The sequence below is a fragment of the Alligator mississippiensis genome, chromosome 1 (genome assembly GCF_030867095.1).
Source record: "Alligator mississippiensis isolate rAllMis1 chromosome 1, rAllMis1, whole genome shotgun sequence".
Classification (NCBI taxonomy): domain Eukaryota; kingdom Metazoa; phylum Chordata; order Crocodylia; family Alligatoridae; genus Alligator; species Alligator mississippiensis.
Window position 1 is genome coordinate 339058017 of NC_081824.1, and position 23766 is coordinate 339081782.

Genomic DNA, 23766 nt, shown 5'->3' on the forward strand with positions numbered 1-23766 from the left:
GAAGGAAGATGGCAAGTAAAATTCCACTAAAATGCAGTCTGTCTTTCTAATTCATGTGGTAATTCATGTAGTACTGACTTTGATATAAGTCAATCTGGGAGAGAAAAATCATGCTAGGAAAAAAAAGTACTGGAAGATGAATCAAGCTTTGCAGTGCATTGAAGGGGCTGAACAGTTCATGTGCATATACAAAGAGCCAGGGGAACCCTGCAGGCTACAAGCCCATTGTCTCACCTGGAGTATTAAGCAAAGTACATAAGTTTAAGTGTGGGGAACTAAAAAAAGTGTAAATGACATAATATAACGTTTTGGTTTGTTAAATATACACCATGAGAAAGTGTTGAGCTAAATAAATAACCTAAAATAATTTCCTTTGTAATCCAAAGTAGCTTTCAAAAGTTGTCCCCTTTTAAAATAACCACACTTTTTATTTTTTATCACAATGTCAAAAAAATCACCAGGCAGAAGTACATAGTGTGTTAAGTGCTTTAAGAAAATCCAGAGAGAAGGAAAATAAATTCCTTGGCTGCCTCAGTGAGGGATATGGTAGCTTTTATCATACTGGAAAGGTACACATAACCCTTCAATTTCGTAGGATTTTTTTCACTGTTAAACATTCATAGCTATCATTCAGTTCATAGTTGGATGGTCAAAATGTTCTCCCTTATTAGGGAAGGTAGAGTTGTGCAATTTGAGACAAGTCTCAGTTTTCAAAAGTCACATTGAATAGAAAACTTAGTAGAGGGCAGCTTCCTGTAAATACCTATGCTCTATCTTGAGGCAAGGGTTTTTCTGTGGTATATTTTATTGGACCAGCTGTATAATTGAAAGAGATGTGGTTAACCTAATAATTGTATTTCTCTGTTTTGAAACTATTTCCAGTCATCTCTTGCTCCCACTTCAGTACCATTCTTCCTTCCCTTAAGTGACTTGATTTTATTTGAACACAAATAATTTTTTTTCTCTGATTTGGCTTAGCCTGCTTGCTGCTTTCTTAGGAAGAAGGGCAATTTATGCTGGAAAGGTTGTCTAATACTTCTCCCAACTATATGTTTGGCCTAACAAAATATATCATGAAAAGCCTTTGCTTTTTTGTATGTTTCCTGGACCATCATGGTTATAACAGCTCTCCAATCCTGTTTCATTGTGTTCTATCTAGTCCTGAAATAGTAACTCTTAAAGTGACATTCAAAACTCTCATGGACCCAGAGGGACAGCCTTCCATCTTCAGCTCCCTCTGTGCAAAAATGAAGTTTATTTCCTACCTATGGGGAGTTTTTACCATCTTGTACCATCTTCACTTTTCCCAGAGCCTGATGAAGGGATTTTGACCCTGAAAGCTTGCAGAAAAGGACAATTTTCTTTCCATTTTCCAGTTGGTCTAATAAAAGGTATCATTTTGAAACCAAGAGTTCTAGTTTTTTGTATATTCAAAATTTAATGCTGATACTGAACATCATTTAGTAAATTTTTAGTAAAGTTGAATGCAGCAGAATATGGGATCATCCATATCTGGGTAGTTTGCTGCCTTCTTAATTAGCAGAGGGTTGCTGAATTTAGGAAAAGCTGCTCAGCTGTTTTCTGCTTTTACTTCAAAGGATGCTGCTTCCCCATGAAGTAGTATCTCACCAGTGGCTGATGGGAGTACATAGTGGCCCTGTGAAGCTGCTTGCTGGGGCTTTGCATACCTCCAGTCACTTTACTAACTCTTGTTTTTCCAAGGGATAATGAAGATAACCCTATGAAGTATCCAGCTTGTACTGTAGTAGTACATACTGACAAGTTGTAACATCTAAATAAGCTTGTTGGTGAGCTTTGTTTAGATGTCTCTGATATGAAATCTAAATAGATTTGCTTCTAAAATATGACTTTTTTTTATTGAAAGACCATTTTTTAAAAGAATAGAGTTTCTGGAAATGCATTTCAGCCCAGTTGGCTCTTGTGGAAATGGAGTATGGCTGCGTTGGGCTTTCTGCCACTACAGTAAGTGTTCTGCAGCAACTGTTATGCAGGCAATCTGTGTATGCCACTTTATGGCATGTTTGAGGTACGTTGATCTCATGACTGTGGTTGAATGGCAAGCTGATGCTGTTAAATAGATAAAGGAGGGCAGAACTGCACCTTAGAGGCTAAATCAGAGATGTATATAGCATGAGTTTTCTTAAGCGTGAGCTGACTTCATCAGATGTTGTGAAAGGACATGCCCAGAGCTGTGCATCAAATAGTGATTTAAATATGAAAGAAGGAGAGTGTGGGAAGGGGAGGCAATGCTGAGAGCCACAAACAGTAAACCTACAGGGACAAGAGGGCTACACAAGCTAATCCAGGTAATGGGATAAGAAACTTTAGTCCCTGTTTGCACAACATCATTAACACAATCCAGTCTGTAGATTACTTTTTATTCCACAGTTTCCAGTTCAAGTTTGTTTTTAAAGTTTTGTTGTCTAGAAGAGCTACTTTGAGGTCAATGATGGGATGTCCAGGGACAGGGCTGAGTGTTGTTTTGGACCTGGTGTCAGATTGTGTATAAGAATGAATGAATGAACACCAGACTTTCCCCATCTATCCAATGTAGACAGCAGAGGGACACTGTCCACCCAAAACATCTAGTTAGCAGATGGGTTTTGAGCAGGGATTCCTACCATAATGGTACAATCACATTTTTTTTTTTTTTTAATGCATTGCATTGTGGATACCTGGCAGAAGGCAGTGGAGTTCTGGAGACTGAGTTGAACACAATTCCCCTGATATTTCTTGCTGTATCCCACTTGTGATGAGAGGTGTGTGTGATAATACCATTTTCAGAGTTATACTAGGTGGTATTTACAAGTGCTACAATCCTCCTTGTGATAAAGATGTTATTTACCAGTATGTCTTCTTTTGTTTGTTTTCTTGGGGATTTGTTTCATACTTTGGCTTTGTTAAAAGCATAATGACACAATTATTTGAAGTCAGGGTTATAATTAGAGCTTTGGGAATAATGTTTTGGCTCAGCTGCCAAAACAACAGACTGAAATTCTTCCTTTAGGTTCGATTTGGTCCCTGAAGAATTTCTTAAACACCAAGCTCTAGAGTATTCTGGGGTGGGACTCCTTATACCTTTTGTTAATGCTGTTTCATTTTGTGTGAAAACAAGTTACGTCCCATGAAAAAACTTAAAAAGCACTAGATTAAGGTCCTAATTCCCAAGTGAATGCTCTAGCAACCAGGCTCTAGAGACTTTTTTGCTCGGAGTTCTGCTGTGAGGTGTTTGCACTCAGATAAGTGTTCTTAGTTCTGGTTCTTCTTTCGGTGCAGATTTAAATATTATACACATGATAGAACAGCATCAACAGAAGAGTCACACTGAGGGAGATCTCCAAAATACCTTTCATGCTGAGAATGCTCTAGAGGGATGTGGTAACATGGTCCAAATCCCATCAGAGGACAGAGGTAAAAGTGGGTTTCGCATTCCAGCTGAGTGCTCTAGCCACTGCTCTGTTGGATCAAAGAGGGTGCCTGAGCATAACTGCAACTATCACCGCCTCACTGGTCTTGTGAATTTACCTTGGGTATTTGTTGTTTTTTTTTTTTTTAAGGCAGATTATTGGGCATTTTCCTGAATTTGTGAATAATTTTGGAACAGAGGTAATATTGTTTACAGTATTGTTTACCAAAAAAAATCAAAATATTGATGATTATATAAAGTCACCTGAGAGAGCTGTTAAGATATGGAGTGTGAATTTTTTGTTTGCACGCCAGTTTCAAAGAACATACCCTTAGGTCAACTAAACAACTATTGCTTTGGTAGTATCTTGGATGTGAGGCATACGATTTTTGAAAACTTGGCCTGAAATCTTGTAGGAAAAAACATAATGCTATACATTTCTCTTTTTTAATTTATCTTAATAGCTTGCTTTCACACGAGATGGACTCTGTGGCTTATGGAATGAAATGGTGAAGGATGGAGAAATTGTATACCCTGGAACAGAATTAGCACAGAATGGTGAGCTACCTCCAAGAAAAGGTACGGTTTGTTTTCATATGGCATTTGCTTCTGGTATCCATGTTAGCTCTACTCAATACTTCACATTATCTCGTTAGTTTTCAGATCCAGGACAGTCTTGACAATATGAATATAGAAGCATTGGGCTGGCTCTTATTCTGTATATGCAATGCCAAAATAGGATCCTGTTCTACCTTGCTTGAGTCCCTGAAAAATAAGTAATTCATTTTGTAACACTGTCATCTTGTCCTTAAAACTAAGTAGGAAAAATTCAGTGAGGAGATAGAAGCCCATGCTCTCTTTTGTACTGACACTTCTTTAGGGACTCGCAATGTGGAATTGATAGCACTTGAGAATCTAATAAGTGGAATAGGATCTGGCTCATCGTGTTAAATATTTTTGTGTAGTTTTGCTTTCCTATCCAACTGCATCTTGGAGAGGGGGAGAAGTATTTCATCTTAGAAGGGAGAAGGTAGGATAGCAACCTAAGTTGCAGTGGGGTGGTGAGGGGAAACTGGAAGAAGGGGAGGGATAATGAAAAATGCATAATAAACCTAACTCTAAGGTGATGGCATTTTACCAAATACACTTACTATTTGTGTGGGTGCCTGGCTTCTGCTGAAATAGGATGCATCTTGTTCCATATGTTCATGTAAAATGCAGAATGCTGGGCAATGAAGATAAGACCCTTCTTGAAATAAGTGATAGCTAGTCATGATAGAGGAAGACTTCTATTCTGTCTTCATTTTCACTTTCAGTTTAGTAGCTGAAAGTGTGGTAATCATCAGTTGGACTGCAAGTAAAAATATTGTCCCAAACTAGCAATGCTTTCATGATCCTCTCCTCTCCCTCTTTTTTTTTTTTTTTTTTTTAATAGGACATTTTATATTATCTCAGCTTCATCACTCTTTCCTCCTAGTATTGGTACTTTTTGTGTGCTTGTTCCACTAGAGTAATAGAACTAGAGTGTATTGGGCAAAAGTTCAGTCAGCTTTGTTCTTTGCTGGAGAACATAATGATTTGTCCAAAAGGTCAAAAAAACCCTCAAGTCCAGTAGACCAAAAACAGCAAAGGTACTGTCTTTCAGTGCTGCTGTTGTCCTCTTCCTGCGATGCAAGTTTGTAATTGTGCTGTACTTGAAGCGAAAGTACTTTAATGGCCAAACAAGTACAGAGAAAGTTTGGTTCCAGTGCTGCAGTGCCAGACAGTGACCCTGGAAAATAACCTTACAGTGGTCATAGCACCGTTTGGAGGGTTTAAAATTTATTTTTGGAGTTAGGATCTCTAAGATTCTTAATTTATTTGCTAGTTCAAAAAAGACCAAGAGCATACTAGGCTGTACTGAGTAATAGGAGCCTCATTTGTAAATCATAAAATCGTGGAAAATTAGGCATTTGAAGGGACTCGGAAAGTTATCTAGTCCAACCCCCAGCTCAAAGCAGGACCATGCCCACCTATAGGGTCCCAGTCAAGGCTTTGTCTATCTGGCCTTAAAAACCTCTAAGGATTGCAATCTGGGTAGCCTGTTCATGGGGTTTTTTTCCCCCTTCCTCTTGAGAGAGCTTTTCCTAATATCTAACCTAAACTCTCCTAGTTGCAACTTGAGACCATTGCTCCTTGTTCTGTTCTCTGCCACCACTGAGAACAGTCTAGCTTCATCTTCTTTGGAACCTCCCTTCAGGGTCTTGAAGGCTGCTATTAAATAACCACTCAGTCTTTTCTCTTTTCTAGACTAAACAAGCCTACTTCTCTCAGCCTTTTCTCACAAATCACGTGCCCCAGCCCCCTAACCTCTTTCTTGGTCCTTTCCTGGACTTCCCAATTTCTCCATGTACTTTCTGTAGTGGGGGACCCAAAACTGGACACAGTATTTCAGATGTCACTTCATTAGTGCCCAATAGAGGAGAATAATCGCTTCCCTTGATCTGCTGGCAACTCTCCTACCAATGCAGCCCAGTATGCTGTTAGCCTTTTTGGCAACAAGGGCACATTGTTGGCTCATACTCAGCTTATTGTCCACTGTAACCCCCAGGTCCTTTTCTGCAGAGCTGCTGCTTATTCAGTCCCCAGCCTGTACTGTTGCCTGGGATTGTTCTGTCCTAAGTGCAGGACCTTTGTACTTGTCCTTATTTAACCTCATGATTTTTCTTTTGGTCCAAACCTCCAATTTGTCTAGGTCTCTCTAAATCCTGTCACTACCCTCCAGCATATCCACTACTCTCTCTAGGTTGATATCTGCAAACTTGCTGAGTATGTGGTCCATCCTATCTTTTAGCTTGTTAATGAAGATATTAAACAAAACTGACCACAACACTGACCTCTGGGGCACTTCACTTGATACCATCTGTCAACTAGATATCAAGCCACTGATTAGTATCCTTTGAGCCCAACAATCCAGCCAGTTTTCTGTTCACCTTACAGTCCATTCATCCAGCCCATACTTCCTTAGCTTGATTGCAAGAATGTTGTGGGAGACCTTATCAAAAGCCTTACTAATGTCCAAGGTATCCTCCTTGCATCTGCAGAGCCAGTCATTACATCATAGAATCAAGGGAAATGATTTCCCTTCTGTGTTTAGCCCTGGTGAGGGTTTATGTGGAACATCCTGTTTTGGGCCCTGCACTTTAAGAAACGTGGACAGATTAACGAATCCAGCAGAGTGACAAAATTGATGAGAGGCTTGGGAAACTTTACTTAGGTGGAAAGGCAGAAAGAATTAGAGTTATTTAGTCTGGCAAATAGAAGATTAAAGGGAGTTATGATAAGTCTTAAATATCTGAAGGTATTTGTGACTTGTTTTATTGCACTGTGTATGGTTTAAGCAGGTTCATGTTGAAATGTCACAGACACTGATGCATGTAACTAGCTTGTACCATGGGGAAAAAGTGTGTGTGTGTGTGGGGTGGGTTATTCAAGGCTATTCAATTTGTGGTGGACTTACCTGCTTAAGCCCCAGTGTGTCCTGGGCTTGAGAATTCTCGATTCTGATTGGTGGAGCCCATCCACCAATCGGAAGAGTGGGGAGGAGCCGGTGCCACCCCTTTCCTGAAGGGAGGGGGTACGAAGCCCCTGGACTGAGTTTGGACCTGCAAACTGCAGGTCTGCTGGATTTCAGGGAGTTGAGCCCCCTGAGGGTATAAAAGGAGTGACATGAGCCGCATAGGGGGGATGTGGCGGGGGACGTTGGAGAGGGACGAGCCTGAAGAGGCCTTCACCAGGATCCCTTCTTTGCCCTGGCAGTGCGCAGATTGGCACGTGGGGCTTAGGCTCTGGGACCCGCATTGAGGCAGCTTGAGCCTGCATCCCCAGCAGGCGGCCAGACGGAGCAGTGTGATAACTTTTTTTTAAATACTGAAGAAGGAAGGGGATTTTTTTTATAGACGGGCAAAACCAAAAATGAACTTTAATTCTCACAACTTTTCAAGACGTCTCTGTTTCAAAAAACCAAAGGGAAAAAAAAACAGATGTAAAGCTGAAATAGCCCTCATTGAAGAAGTGTTATTTCTTGCTTTTTTGTCTGCTTTAGTCGATAGGTTCAGACCTAAGTAGCAAAAGCAAGATTTTGTGAGAAATTCCAGTTTCATGCCATTCTGATTTTTGCAGTCCTGTCAGTAATTACTTTAGACCAGTGATTTTCAACTGGGGTTCTGCATCACCCTTGTGTTACAAGTTCTTTCCAAGGGTGCTGTGGCATTCAGCCCCTGTACCAAGGGGTATGTGATTGTTCTTCCTTCTTCCAGGTGCCCCAGTGTCCTGCAGGTAAGTGGTGCCTGTGACCTGCTCCCCAACTCTTGCAGCCCTCATGCTTCCAGCAGCACGCTCTGCCCTGCATTTTGCCTGAGGTTTTGAAGGTAGAACTTGTCTGTTCACAGAATAGCATTGCTACTTACTTTTCTGCAGTGGAACTTCCAGCTTTTTAAATAGATTGATAAAGTCTTAAACCTTGGGAGTGCTTCAGTCTCTCTTTAGTTAACACTGGTTTACTTTTCTACAGATGTGTAAAGGTAATTTGTGAGGAAAAAGAGAAAAATACACATTCATAAGTAGTTATCTGAATATATTGTCTCTACAGAGCAACACTGATTTTTCTTAACTAGATGTATGAAGTTTGCCCCAGTAATTTAATTGAAGGGATAGCCAAAAGAACAATTAGAGGAATAATTTTATTTTGTTATGCTTGCTGTTTATAAAATGTTTCGATCTGTGCTTTATCATGACCCAATAACTTTTACTTCTATTTTTGGTGGTTGTGTGGACCATGATGCAAGGCCTATGACTCATAAAAGAGATGTGTAGAGACCATAGGTTTGGGAGGACTTTTGCTCTTGGTAGTCCTCCTTTTTCCATCTAGGAATATATGGATCTGTTGTGTTTGTTAGCTACAATATTAATGAGAGCATCTAATGAGCAGTAACCTGTTTTATTCCTTTAAATATTATTCAAATGTACTGAACTGAGTTGGCTGCTTTATGTTGACTAGCTGGTGTAGGCACCATGTGCAGCATACCAATCAACTCTGAGACCCAGGGGCACCAGCAGGATCCAGAGGATGAGGTTCTGCAGGCAGTATCTTTTGACACTCCTGCCCAAAATCTTTAGAGATCCGCTGACAGTTTTTTTTGTTGCAGTTTGTGGCATAATCTAAGGAACAAACCAGAGCCACAGAAAGAGTCAGGGAAGTGATTTAAAGAAGGTAAGGGACACTTTGGTTACCTAATTGGCATGGCTAATCCTAGTACAAAGGTCATAAATTGAGTCCAGGACAAAAAAATAATTATATTACAGTAGCCAGGCTTAATAGCTGGTGTCAAGTTGCTCTGAGTATTTAGCATCCAGATTTTTATTCAGAATTGTTTCACTCACAGTTCATTATGTTGAAATAGTGAAAACTGTGACACTAAAATAAGTGAAGATAAGGTGTTTTTTCCAGAATACTAAATTTTGCACTTAAGGTTATGTTCTTGTCCAGCTACATTAGCATCATTTGAGCACATAATTGGAATAGCCTTTCCAACATTACGTAATAGGCCAGGACCTGAAGAAATAAGCAAGAAACTTAACTGTATCACTGGATATGTATGAAAGTGGTATAGTTCATATGTGTATTATAGGACTGTATCCTTGCTCTTGACTCTTTAGAATTCTAAACGTTTTTGACAGTGTGTGAATTTACTTACGTCTGAGGCATAGATGTAGCATGATGCTCCCTTTGTAGGTATGTATCCATTCATTCATTCATTCATTCATTCATTCATTTGAAGGCAAAAGGAGTATTTTAAGCAAAGTGTCCACAGATTTAGCAAACAGTTAAACTTTCATGGTTTAGCTATTACATAAGGAACTTGAGAGTATTTCATATAAGTACTGCTTTAGGGTGCAGGCAGCTGGGATCAGAGGTTTCTTTAGCTCCACACACAGGTTTTGTCTGTACTACAGAGTTTTGCTGGCAGTGTTATATCAGCAGAAGATATAAAAAGATCACAACTCTTAGCTGATAAACTGTTTTGTCAGAACCCTTTGGTGTGGATGAAGGTGTGGTAGCAAACAGGAGGGTGTCAGCTTAGCTTGTCTGTCTTGGGGATCTGTAGCTTGTAGCTGTAGCATAGCTGTAGTGAAGACTGTCTTCACTAAGGGGGCTATTATGGTGACATAGTTATAGTGGCAGAGACTCATATAGTAAAGGTCATAGATAACGGGAAATAGCTTCGTATAATTGCGAAGGTTTCAGTTGCTTGCAGCAGAAATTTAGCAGGGTATTCCTTCATAGAACTATCCATGATTAACCTTATGTTTTCCAAATTAGGAAAACTTGTGTTACTGTGAACCACATTGTCATAGAGGGATGATCTGGTGGAACCATCTCTCTTGAACTACAGTCCATTTCCAATCCCTATCCCTGTGGGAATTAGTTATGTGGAAAAAAAAAATTAACTAAGCATTTTTTTCCCCTTCCTTTTGCATTCAGTCTGGCTTGAAACCCATTGAGCCTTGTGGAAAGTTTAGTAGTCCTGATAATTAAGCTGCCTCTCCTGTTTTTAGTGGGCTGTTTTTTGGCCATAACTGTTATAAAGGAAATAGCCTCATGATTTTCCTGAGGATCGCTTTATATAATTCCCTTGTTTTATATGTACTTGTTATTTTTATGATTGCCAGCTTCCTAGGTGATCAGGAGAAGGTTTATTTAAAGCCACATGGGTACTCTTAAATTACTTTTACTTCCAGTGACTGGGAACAAGGCTCTAGGTGTTTCTTGTAAATCAGGGGTGTCAAATGTACCTTACCTTATGGACTGGAGGAGTAGCACTAAGCCAGTCCATTGCCTAGATTAAGCCCATGGACACTTCTGTTTCTCTTTCCCCTCCCTCTTGCTTCCCATACGGGATTCAGCTATTTACTTATTGAGGCAATAAATGCATTGCAGACATCTAAATGATGAGTGCTGTGCGTGTGCATGTTAGGAGCTAAGCTTTGTAAGTACCACTATGTAGCTTCTCTTGACTGAAACAGATATAGTTTTTTCCTGTTTGGCATGTTATATATAGAATACAAATGCACACAATCTAAGTTTACTAACACAAAGTACCTGAAACCAGCCAGTTGCAGTCTTTGATGGAATTAACACTGATGTAACGCTGAAAAAGATTTGTCATTGAAAGCAGACTTCAACAGGTTCCTTAACACTTTGCCTTTTTACTCAGGAATTCTTATCTAGTGCAGTGTGAAACTTAGCACTTGTGGCAGGTATTGGCTCTTGTTTTCCTCCTCCTCTCTATGACCATAATGCTATGAAATTTGAGGATACCAAATTTGACTTTTTCATTTCCAGATTGGAAAGGCAGCTTGAGGGTAAAATAGTAGCTTATCTACCCTTGCAAAAGTAGCTTAACTGGTTCATTTTTTTTCTGTCTTTAGATGACAGCACTGAATGCCAAACAGGATCAAAGAAAGAAGAGCAAAATGACAAAGAGAAGAAAGAAGAAGAGGAGACTCCATTACCTACTTACAGGGCCAAATCGATTGTTGAGAGCTGGGTGTGGGGCAAACAACCAGGTATTTTGGATGTTTGTGGTTCTTGCAATGGTATTAAGTACTTTATATTCTTTACTACTTAAAGAACTGACAAAGTGAATATAATTGGAGAGTCTTAAATCCTCTGTTTGATGGTGATCACTTCCTGATCAACCAGGGAAAAATGAACTCTTTCTCATCAATATTTTAGGCTTTGTTTGCTGTTGGAGTTGCTTTTTAAATGGGTGTTTATAGAATAATTATGTGTGGACACTGTTATTCTGCAATAATAGTGCCTGGTTCCTGGGTGTTGTTTAAGTTCCTATCAGTATGTTAGCTCAGTTTGTACCATGTGTTTTGTAGGCATGCTCAACGTGGGCTGCACTCTATCAACTTTTATAGTTGGTTTCCATTACTGAGCACATGCTGCTTCTGGCAGCAGTTTAATGATGGACAGTGTATTTTAATGAGGAGGTTTTCCTATATGTGAATACAGGACAAGGATCATGCCCCACCCCGGGCAGATGCTGGGGGAACCTTGTCTTATATTAAAGTAAATATGGGATGTCCTAGTTGAAACAGAATTGCTAACTATGAGAAATCTAAGAATACTTTCTCCTGTCTCTGCTGGAATATTGGAACTGCTGTTAACTCAGTCTTAAGTCAGTTTTCCTATATTTTAATTGAGTGCAAAACTTCTGTTGGAGGGAAATATTTCTTACATAATCTTTATTTCTATAAAACGGAATGCCTTGAGACTAAATGAGGAAGAAGGAAAAAAATATGGTTTCTAAAAACAAACAAACGAACACCCCCCCCCCCAGAAAAACTTTAATCAGACAACTAAATTGAAATAATTTCAGTCTGTGTGTTTGATATATGTGGCTTTGCTTATAGTTATAAGTTCTTAGTGTGTGTTTATGACCAGTGTTTCATTTCACTTGGTTCTGAATAAGCAAGGCTTTAGAATGACTATGTATTTGAAAATTGATCATCTCTAGAAACCTGTACATACAGAGAAGTAACCCTTTGTGTGTAAACACAAGATAGTTGGCTCTCTCTCCTGACTTTGCATTGTCTCAATTTGACACTTCATCGTTCTTCATTTTCCCCAGTTTCTTAGGGGGAAGATGCAAGGCTGCTTGTGAAGCATTTTACATTCCATAGGATCTGAACTCCAAAGGTCTTTTAAAGTAGTGCAAGTCCCTAGCATTGGAATAGAACCTGTGAGGTACTTCCCTAGAATAGGTTCTGTCTGACTAGTTGCTGGCTCCATCAAACGGTGAAGCATTTTGGGAGAAGCACCTATGACTTGAGTAGAGCAAGTCTTTCTTCTAATGCTAATGCTTTGCCCCTGGATAAGAAGTGCTCTTCAGCTCTCCTGAATTAATCACTTCTATTAATTACCAGTGTACTTGCTTGCCCATAATATTTTTGGGTTGTTTGGAAGTGAAGGGAATTTATCATCTGAAGTGATGTAGGCTTTTCACATCCACATGTGGTCTTGAGGGCTGTCCTGGTCAACTGATTGGTTACCAGGACTTATAAATGTCTGTGTTTCTGTGTTACTCTAGACCAGGGGTTTTCATCCCCCCTTCTCCACTCGTCGACTGGCCGCTGGGGGACTCCTTCCTTCTCAACCAGCTGCCGGGGGTACACTGACCCAAAAAGGTTGAAAACCCCTGCTCTAGACTGTTGATTCTGGCACTAGTGACTGCACTTTGATTCTGAGTTCTAGAGCAAAAATAACATATTACTCGCTTCTCTCTGAGTAGGAGACCAATTTTCAGATGTGCCTCCCACTCGAATTGAAAGAGTAAACTGATTTGATTGTTTCAAACAGAAGAGTGATTTAGTGTTTCCAAGCGAACCTTGGATGAGAGTTTCTATCGGGATATGCTTCATTTTTTTTTTTTCTTTAATAACCATTAAAGAAGGGGTAGGGAAGAATGTGCTGTATACCTCCCAAAATTGTTTGTTTGCTGTCAATAGTAGTTTTACGTTGCAAGCTGGAAGCTCCAGGTTGAAATTGGCGCTTCCACAATATCCAGTATTTAACAGTGAGTCGAGCTGAATGAGTAGTGTTGTGTTATAAAATTTTTGGTTTTTTATATACTGGGTTGTATTCAGCAGGTGAGTGGTAAGCAAGTCACTGGAAGTGACTCTTCTAGTCTGTTCAGGCCCAGATTATTGTATCCAGTTTTGGGTACTGTACTTAAGCCATTTTTATTGCTCTTCTCTAGACAGTTTCTTAAAGTTCCGGAAAACGACGTGAAAATGGTTGGAAAAACTGGTATTGTTTTGTCTGACTGAGGGGAGGTTTGAGAATAGCCTTCTAATATGAAACAAGCTGTTATAAAGAGGATGGTGCATCAACTATTCTCCATGTTCATAGGGGATAGAACAAGAAGTAATGGGTGGAAAGTACAAGAAGGGAGATTTTAGGTTGGATATTATAAACAACTTTGTCACTGTATGGGTAAGTACTGGAACAGATTACCTAGAAAGGCTGTGAAAGCTTTTAAGTGCAGATTAGACAAATACTTGTCTGGCAATTCAGACAAGGATGATCCTGCCTTGAGCAGAGGTTGGACTTGATGACCTCCTGAGGCCCCCCAGCCCTGTTTTTTTTTTTTTTCTGATTCAACAATATGGGGAAAAATGTAGCAGGGAAAATAAATCTGGACATGTTTAAATTTGTAAAATTAAATCTGCTTCCAAAAGGCTATTTAATAAATATTCCTGGTATAATATAGAAGGAGTATTCTTGGATGGGCTATTTTTAATTTACTGCTCAATCTCTGAGATGGCATTTAGAAACCAATAGGGTTTTCAGTACGGGAGGGGAAAGAATACTGAATTTACCTCCTTAGATGATTTGTTTACAGATGGCATCAAGCTTGACATGCTAAGATCACACCACTTCTCTTATGATACTCTGAAATGCAGAGGGCCATGTGCTCCAAAATGTTCCCTTTCTGGTTTTGTTTACAAAACAAAAATTGTGGCACTATGGTTACAGCAGCACATAGCCTGGCTCACGGTGTCCAAGTTTTTTATTTCTCAGTGGTTTTACGCTTGTATTTTACATAGGTTTTTTTGTGTCTGTGAATAATGTAAAATATTAAATATATAATATTATATTTAACAAAAGTAAATTTTTTAGACTTAAACTGTATTGCCTGAAGTTTTTATTGGGGCTTTTATGTGGTTTGATAGATGGCTTATAGCATTTCATGTAACATACCAAAGTTTTACTTTGGTTAGCATTATGGCAAAGTAGGTAGCAAATGATATAGCTGGCAATAGAATTTTTAAATCTGAAGAACAATTGGAAAGGAAAAAACTCTATCTTGAAGCAACTTCATTTTTAGACCGTGTTTGTCTTTTTATGTGGACTTTTGGAGAAATGTGAGCAGCTTGAGAATAAGTATTTTAGAGAAAATACCTCATTTTCTAATATTTCCTGTGTTATATTAAACACAAAGTTATATTTCCAGTACTGCTGCTGTTTTAGTCAACTTTCAAATAAATGTTGAAAGGGTCAGTATCTTGGTTTCACAAACCCCAAAGAAATAACGGAGATAAACTATTCTTCTCTTTTTGAGGAGATTAATGGAATGTTTGAGGGGCAAGCTAACACAAAAGAGATAGTGAAACCTAAGAAATAATGTTGAAAATGAGTTTATGTGGTAATTGACAGCAAATAGACATGAACATGTAGTGTTATGTCTGCAGGAAGGCCACTTGAATTCTGAAAAGGCAAGTAAACACATAGCAGGGACAAAACATTAAATATGTTGTAGTGCAAAGTCCTGCATTTACAGGGAGATTTTCTCTAAAAAGTCTCAGGTTTTTAATACTTGTGACTAATGTATGAGGTATGTGCTACGTAAGTGTTCTATAGGCTTTTTTTTGGATAGCCATTTCCCAAATCCATGAGCACTTTTGTGGTAAGGCTGAAGAGTTTTCCATGTGATGATCTCTATTTTAAGTATTTATAGCCACTAAAATAAGGGAGCTAGTACCCAGGTAATAGATGTGGCTGAAATGCTTTGGATGATGTATTTCAGTGAAAATCAGAGTGATATGACCTCTGGACTAAGTACAGACTGTCAAAAACCCCAAGGCTGAATTGATTCAGTTTTTGCAGGTTAGTCTAAACTGCACAAATTGAACCAATAAGCTAATGAGCAGACGGTTGCTTTTGATTGAGGAAATGCAGGCACATGCCTGCAGTGGCTCAAGCCAGAAGTCGTGGGGTGCTAGAGCATGCCTGCCAGCCACTGCCAAAGGGAAAGGAAGAAAGAAGCTTTCCAAGACTCTCCCCCACTGGAGTGGAGGGGGCATGGCCAGGCCCCAGCTCTGCTCTGCCTTGAGGGAAGGAGAGGGCTGCCAGGCTGGAGGTGGGGTGGGTATGAGAAAAAGGTAGTGGCATTGAATTTGTAAAAGCTTGAATACAAATATTTCTTTCTTTGAAGAATTATAAACACAGCACGGGCTGTGTGTTTACTTCCTTTTCCTGCTGCCCCCAAGGTCTGTGGGATTTGCAGTCCACAAGCACAGTAGCAGGACACGGCAGTGTTCCTAAGAGAGGGGCAAGACAAGTCTCTCACTGGGATTGTAGAGGCAGCAGCAGGGCACCAGACTACCATGTGTAGACCCTGAGATGGTGCAGGGTCACTTGGAAGAACTGGATGCCTTTAAGTTGGCAGGCCCGGATGAGCTCCATCCGAGGGTACTGAAGGCACTGGCCGATGTCATTGCACAGCCACTGGCGGGAATATTTGAACGCTCGTGGCACACGGGCCAAGTCCCGGAGGACTGGAAAAGGGCCAATGTGGTCCCCATTTTCAAGAAGGGGAGGAAGGAGGACCCGGGCAACTATAGGCCAGTCAGTCTCGCCTCCATCCTTGGCAAAGTCTTTGAAAAAATTATCAAGGCTCACATTTGTGAGAACCCGGCAGGACAAATTATGCTGAGGGGTAACCAGCACGGGTTCGTGGCAGGCAGATCATGCCTGACTAATCTAGTCTCTTTCTATGACCAGGTTACGAAATGCCTGGACACAGGAGTAGGGGTGGATGTCATATACTTAGACTTCAGGAAGGCCTTCAATACGGTATCCCACCCCATACTGGTGAACAAGTTAAGAGGCTGTGACTTGGATGACTACACAGTCCGGTGGGTGGCGAATTGGCTAGAGGGTCGCACCCAGAGAGATGTGGTGGATTGGGTCGGTCCTAGTGGACTCCAAGATGAACATGAGTTGGCAGTGTGATGAAGCCATCAGAAAAGCTAATGGCACTTTATCGTGCATCAGCAGATGCATGACGAATAGATCCAAAGAGGTGATACTTCCCCTCTATCGGGTGTTGGTCAGACCGCAGTTGGAGTACTGCATGCCATTTTGGGCACCGCACTTCAAGAGGAATGTGGATAACCTGGAGAGGGTCCAGAGAAGGGCCACTCGTATGGTTAAGGGCTTGCAGACCAAGCCGTACGAGGAGAGGCTAGAGAACCTGGACCTTTTCAGCCTCCGCAAGAGAAGGTTGAGAGGTGACCTTGTGGCTGCCTATAAGTTCATCTCAGGGGCACAGAAGGGAATTGATGAGTATTTATTCACTAAGGTGCCCCCAGGGGTTACAAGAAATAATGGCCACAAGCTAGCAAAGAGCAGATTTAGACTGGACATTAGGAAGAACTTCTTCACAGTTCGAGTGGCCAAGGTCTGGAACAGGCTCCCAAGGGAGGTGGTGCTCTCCCCTACCCTGGGGGTCTTCAAGAGGAGGTTGGATATGCATCTAGCTGGGGTCATCTAGACCCAGCACTCTTTCCTGCCTATGCAGGGGGTCGGACTTGATGATCTATTGAGGTCCTTTCCAAACCTAACATCTATGAATCTAGGGTTGCTCATCACTTCCGCTTCCTGCTTCCAGGTGCCTCTGGGATCTGTAGTCCACAGTGGCAATCAGCACAAAGTAAGCAGGGCAGGGAAGCTCCATACTTGGGTTGGGGGTGGGGGAAGGCAGGGAGAGGGGGAGGGGCAGTTTAACTCCCCTCCCTGGCCCCAGACAGGGTTTGCCTGGGGTGGGGGGCAGTGAGCCAGCTGTCACTGCTTCAGCTAGGGAGCAGAAGGTCAGGGCAGACCTGTTCTCTGGAGTAGACAGCACAGCCCAGCCCAGCTCAGCCCAGCCCAGGGCTGCAAAGCATTTTGGGAGACTGATTTAATTTGAACCAGGAAGCGGTCTGGGACAGAAGTTCGTCTGATACTACATTAAACCAGTTTCAGTCATGTTGAAACTGGTTTATGTTAGGGCTGTGCGAAACAGCTGTTTTTCAATTCTGTTTCAGATTTGGCTGTTTGTGAGGGCAGTGATTCGTTTCAGTGTTTCTGATCACTGTCCTGTTTCATTTTGGCCGAATCTGTTTCCGATCTGTTCTGAACAGGCTGCAAGGGAAGCTTTGCATAGTCCTACCCAGCTGGACAGGGCTTGAGGCCCCAGATGGGAGCAGGATGGGTGGCTTGTCCGGGGGAGAGGGGGTGGAGGAGGGCTTCTGCCCTCCGTGAAGGTGAGGAGACCCCCATGCAGATCCCTGATTCCTGTCACGCTGGGTTGCAGGGCAGGGAAGTGGTGTAGAGCGGCGAGCAAGCCTGCTGGTCTCTGTTCCATGACTTGGGTCCACAGGGAGCAGAAATCTGGGGCTGCACGGGGCAGGCAGCAGCAGGGAGGAGACCCCGGTGTGGATCTCTGCTCCCAGAGGAGCCAGGTCATGTGGTAGGGATTCCCCAGCTCTCTAATCATTCCCCCAGCTCTTCCTGAGGGGCGCAGGCCCCCGGATCTACACCCTGGGTTTCAGCAGGCTGCCACTGCAGGCCAACAGCAGCACCGCAGTCTTTCGGGTGTTTGGCGCAGGCTGTGCCAAGCAGCTGCTGCTGGCCCCGGCCTGCAATGGCAACCTGCTGAAACCCTGCATGCAGTTTGGGGGCCCACACCCCCCCGGGAAGAGCTGGGGGAATGATCAGAGGAGCTGGTGGAAGCGATCAAAGAGCTGTGGAATTGAACTGGGAGCTAGATGTCGATATCAGAGCAGTCTTTCCCTCACTCTTTCCTTTGCCTCTTCTTAGTTTTTGTTTTCCTGCAAGCCCCGCTCTGAAACTCCGAAATTCTCCGACACATTTCCGAAACGTTTCTGCGTTTCCTGATTAGTTTCAGAGCCCTCCATTTTGTTTCAGATTCGGTGTTTCGGGTGCTGAAATGGCCTGAAACACCTCAGAAATGAAACAGCTGCCGAAATTTCACACAGCCCTAGTTTATGTGCACTGAACTTCTGTTCTGGTACAGGTTTAAACCAGTTTCTTATCACTTAAACAGGTGTATTTGCAACTTCTGTCCCTAGCCCTGGTGACTAGGCAGTTCATAGATTCATAGACTTTAGGGTTGGAAGGGACCTCAATAGATCATTGAGTCTGACCCCCTGCATAGGCAGGAAAGAGTGCTGGGTTTAGATGACCCCAGCTAGATGCCTATCTAACCTCCTCTTGAAGACCCCCAGGGTAGGGGAGAGCACCACCTCCCTTGGGAGCCTGTTCCAGACCCTGGCCACTCGAACTGTGAAGAAGTTCTTCCTAATGTCTAGTTTAAATCTGCTCTCTGCTAGCTTATGGCCATTATTTCTTGTAACCGCCAGGGGCGCCTTGGTGAGTAAAGCCTCACCAATTCCCTTCTGTGCGCCCATGATGAACTTATAGGCAGCCACAAGGTCGCCTCTCAACCTTCTCTTGCGGAGGCTGAAGAGGTCCAGGTTCTCTAGTCTCTCCTCATAGGGCTTGATCTGCAAGCCCTTAACCATACGAGTGGCCCTTCTCTGGATCCTTTTCAGGTTATCCACATCTCTCTTGAAGTGTGGCGCCCAAAATTGCATGCAGTATTCCAACTGCGTTCTGACCAGCACCCAATAGAGGGGAATTATCACCTACTTGGTTCTGTTCATCATGCGTCTGCTGAAGCACGATAAAGTGCCATTAGCTTTCCTGATGACTTTGTCACACTGACGACTCACATTCATCTTGGAGTCCACTAGGACTCCAAGATCCCTTTCTGCTTCTGTGCCTCCAAGCAGGTAATTTCCTGGGCAGTAGGTATGGTGGACATTTTTCCTCCCTAGGTGCAGCACTTTGCATTTCTCCTTGTTGAATTGCATTCTGTTGTTTTCTGCCCGTATGTCCAACCTGTCCAGGTCTGCTTGTAGTTGTTCCCTGCCCTCCGGCATGTCCACTTCTCCCCACAATTTTGTGTCATCTGCAAACTTGGACAGAGTACACTTCACTCCCTCGTCCAAGTCGCTGATGAAGACATTGAAGAGTATCGGTCCAAGGATTGAGCCCTGCGGGACCCCACTGCCCAGGTCGGTACCGACCCATCCACTACAACTCTCTGGGTATGATCCTCTAGCCAATTCGCCACCCACCGGACTGTGCAGTCGTCCAAGTCACAGCCCCTTAACTTGTTCACCGGTAAGGTGTGGGATACCGTATCAAAGGCCTTCCTGCAGTCTAAGTAAACGACGTCAACCCCTACTCCTGCGTCCAAGTGTTTTGTAACCTGGTCATAAAAAGAGACTAGATTAGTCAGGCACGATCTACCTGCTACGAACCCGTGCTGGTTTCCCCTCAGCATAACTTTTCCTGCCGGGTTCTCGCAAATGTGAGCCTTGATAATTTTTTCAAAGACTTTGCCAAGGATGGAGGCGAGACTGACTGGCCTATAGTTGCCCGGGTCCTCCTTCCTCCCCTTCTTGAAAATGGGGACCACATTGGCCCTTTTCCAGTCCTCTGGGATCTGGCCTATGCACCATGAGTGTTCAAATATTCCCGCCAGTGGCTGCGCAATGACGTCAGCCAGTGTCTTCAGTACCCTCGGATGGAGCTCATCCGGGCCTGCCGACTTAAAGGCATCCAGTTCTTCCAAGTGCCTCTGCACCATCTCAGGGTCTACGCTTGGTAGTCTGGCGCCCTGCTGCTGCCTTTCTACAAGCCCAGCGAGAGCCTTGTCTTGCCCCTCGCTTAGGAACACTGAGGCAAAGAACTCGTTGAGGAGTTCAGCCTTGTCCCCCCTGTCTGTCACCAATTGCTTCTGCCCATTTAGTAGGGGTCCTATTCCTCCCTGGGCCTTCCTTTTAATCCCTATATATCTAAAAAACAATTTTTTGTTATCCTTAACTTGGGATGTCATCCTCAGCTCCATGGTAGCTTTGGCCTGTCTAACTGTGCCTCCCTACAAGCGCGAGCGGAGGAGATTATACTCCTCTTTAGTACTCTCTCCCCGTTTCCACTTTTTATATGCCCCCCTTTTTGCCTGTAGGCTGCTCCTGATTTCTCTGGTCAGCCAAGGAAGCCTCTTGGCCCCTTCCCCCTTTTTCCCTGCATCGGGATCGTCTCCCTCTGTGCCTGAAGGATCATTTCCTTAAGGCACAGCCACCCTTCCTGGGCTCCCATGTCTTCAAAACTCTTACTTTGCAGTACGTCCTTGACTTAAACGCCTGAGTTCATTGAAATCAGCTTTCCTAAAGTCTAGCACTTTCACCCTACTAGTTACCTTGCCCACTCGACGTCTTATGACGAATTCTATTATTTGGGATAGATAGTAGTTAGTTAGTAGATGCAGTAAGGAGGAGACCTACTAAACCTGTTGTTGATTTTTCTCTAGGAATTAAGCATATGTGTATTTTAAAATGTTTTAAATACTTTTAACCTTTACAATGCACATGCTGTTATTTGCTTTTTGTACTCCCCTTGTTGCACTCTGATTTCAGATTGCAAGGACTTTGGGCAATTGACCTTGTCCTCTTTCTGCTTAATCAGCATCTAGCTTAGGGGTAGGCAGTCCCTGGTTTGGGTGCCAGAGTGTGGCACTTGAAGGCATTTTGCTTGGCATACATGCCTCTGGATGGAGGGCAGGGCTGGGGTCAGGGCTGCATGGCCACAACAAGGAGTGGGCCCCATGTGGCTGCCCTGCCATCCGCCCCTGGTGCACCAGCATCTTACAAGTTGAAGTTGTGGGTGTTTTTGGCATTCTGCCCAAAAATATTACTGACCCCGTATCTCTTCAGGTACTACAGTTATTCACTGGGACAGTGTCTTTTTCTTCTTCCTTGTTTTTTTCCCCTCCTTTCTTTTTTCTTGCAGTGCTCTCAAGATGCACTTTAATTTCAAGCAGAGCTATTTCTGTAAGCTCAGCAGTCCTTGGCAGTGATCCTGGAGCTTCTGAGGGTAGCTTTATAAATTCTAAGAAACTTAAGATAATGTATATGAGCTCAGAGTACAAGCAACACTCCTTGCCTGTACTTAAATGGCTTTTGGCTGCACTTAATATGGCCATGTCCTGGAGGCCTGTTGATTATAAACATCTGCTGTATAACTTGTCTGTTTACACCACTTGTATATTTAGTTCATACTTTGTATTTACACACTTGAAAATTTTCAAGTTCAAGCTTGTCCATGCAGGAAAGAAAGTAATCTTTCAAGGATAACCTTAACTTTCCAGGTTAATTTTCAGTATAACTTTAAAAAGAAAAAGGAATTGTTTGGCAATATTTGTTATCAGACCAATGCTAATAGTTGGGAGAAATGTTAGACTAACTTTTGGATGCTATCTTTCATCAAGGAAGGACATTTTATTCCTGAAAGCTTGTCTAACATCTTTTCCAACTATATATTTGGTCCAGTAAAAAACATTACCCAGCAAATCCTGCTTCTCACATTCCCTGAAGTATTATGGCTACAAAAACACTGCTACCTAGCTTTTAAAGATGTCTTTATATGTTTTTTCAAGTAGGGGACGTACCTTGAGTTGAAGTATGAATATATTCAGCATGCATCCTGTCTTAACACATTATGTATAGAGGGAATGAGTTTGACACTTTGAGATGCAGAGCGTATTTCTTTTGCATCAGATGGTTCTTACTTACCTTTCTTTATATTTCTAAATGCTCTTTATGTTTGTGTTCATATTGCTGTATTGTAGTTATTTATAGTGCTTTTCTGTGATCCTTAGATGTGAATGAGTTGAAAGAGTGCCTTCATGTACTAGTGAAGGAACAGCAAGTTCTAGCAATGCAGACTGCTACAACAACTCTTTCTGCTATGCGACTGAAACAGAGGCTGGTTATTTTGGAACGATATTTCATTGCATTGAATAGAACTGTGCTTCAGGAGACTGTCAAGGTTAAGTGGAAAAGCAGTAGCATTCCTCTGCCTTCTGTGGACAAGAAAAGGTAATGTGATAGGATAAATAAGTTGTTCTGGCGCGTGATTAAAACAGATGCTAATCAACTTTTTGTGACTCCGCTAATGTGGGAGATCTCAACACTGGCTTTTTTCTCTTTCTTGATTAACACAAGTGCTAAAGAGTCTTTATAGTATCTCTATCAGTGCCTTTTGTAAGATCATATTGAATTGGGTCACAAGTCATCCACTGTGTGCTGTTTCTCTCTGGTTGACATGTACTTGCACTCACCTAGCAAGAGCTAGTACCTGCATTATGGGTTACAGAAAATTTCAGCCATATTGTAAATACTGCTTTTACCAAGACACTCCACTCTAAGAAATTGTCATCAAGTCTGTTTCAAAAGCTACATAAATGGAGATTATATACTTTTAATAGCTATATTATCAACATATGCTGATTTGCATAGACCACATTTTAAACCACCTTGTTAGTTTGGCTTAAAAACGCAAGCTGCAGAATAGCAAAACAATGTTGATGTAAGTGAGAAATGTTGAAGTGAAATCATTTGGCTGCAGGTGTAGGAAACCCTCCCTCCCAGTCTATGAAGAAATAGTTTATGGGCTCCTTTAGATGTGCGGGGAGCCACTTCCGACGCTGGAAATTTAATTGACATGCTCAATTAATTGAGTCTGCTGGAGCACAGAAATTACCTTGCTCCAGCAGCCTCCTGTGTTTACATGTATCCGCATCCCTACGCTGAAAATGGTGGTGGGGCGCTTTGAACTAAAGCTCATTTGATGAGCTTTAGTTCAAAGCACCCAGCCGCAATTTTTCAGCACGGGGGATGCTGATGCACATGACATTTGGGCGCTTCTTAATTAGCGCAGCTCATTAATTAAAGTGCTCCCCCACACCTCATGGAGCATGTGTAAAAATGCCCCTTTTTTTCCGGCTCCAGATGCTTACAGTCTCTGGTTTAGTAAATTAACAGGTAAGGAATAGGAGGGAGCCATTTAGTAGCTGAGCAAGAGCTCAAGACAACTCAGGATTGTAATTTCTTTGCTAATGCTGGAATTTTGTCAAGTTTTTAGAATTTCTGCAAAAACTAGAAAACATCTAAAGAGAAACTTTGTGTAGTCCTTCAAAAATCATAAATGGGGTTTAATTGATGCAGGTGATGCCTCTGACTGGCCATTCTGTTCCCTAAAGAAATCTTTTGACTTCAGTCATGACTTAACATCAAATTTTCAGGGAGCTAGTGTATTTAATAATTTAACTTTGTTGTTGTTAGTGAGACAGGAAATTTAATCAGGCAAAATTATTGGGGATCAGATTAACCAAAGTGTCCTAAGTCTGGGTGAATAACAGATTATTGAAAATGGACAGATACAAGATAACCTAAGTATAATAACACAGCTACAACCCTGAATAAGATTCTGTATACCATAGAGGACACAGGTTATACCAATTTATCTTCTGACTTCTTGCTTTTAAGCAGATGTTCTTGGTGGATGTGTTTGATTCGTTTTGGACAACTGGAAC

General features: G+C 42.1%; 1 protein-coding gene across 4 annotated transcripts in view; it reads left to right on the plus strand.

Annotated features, from left to right (window-relative positions):
• The window catches only part of HERC2 (HECT and RLD domain containing E3 ubiquitin protein ligase 2), a 194051-nt gene that overhangs the window by 16121 nt on the left and 154164 nt on the right, over positions 1–23766 (plus strand). For all 4 annotated transcript variants that reach the window (XM_059720957.1, XM_059720960.1, XM_059720959.1 and 1 more), the window contains exons 3-5: positions 3892–4006; positions 10898–11035; positions 22051–22270. In XM_059720957.1, coding sequence (XP_059576940.1) covers positions 3892–4006; positions 10898–11035; positions 22051–22270 — 473 coding nt within the window. The remainder of the gene's footprint in view (positions 1–3891; positions 4007–10897; positions 11036–22050; positions 22271–23766) is intronic.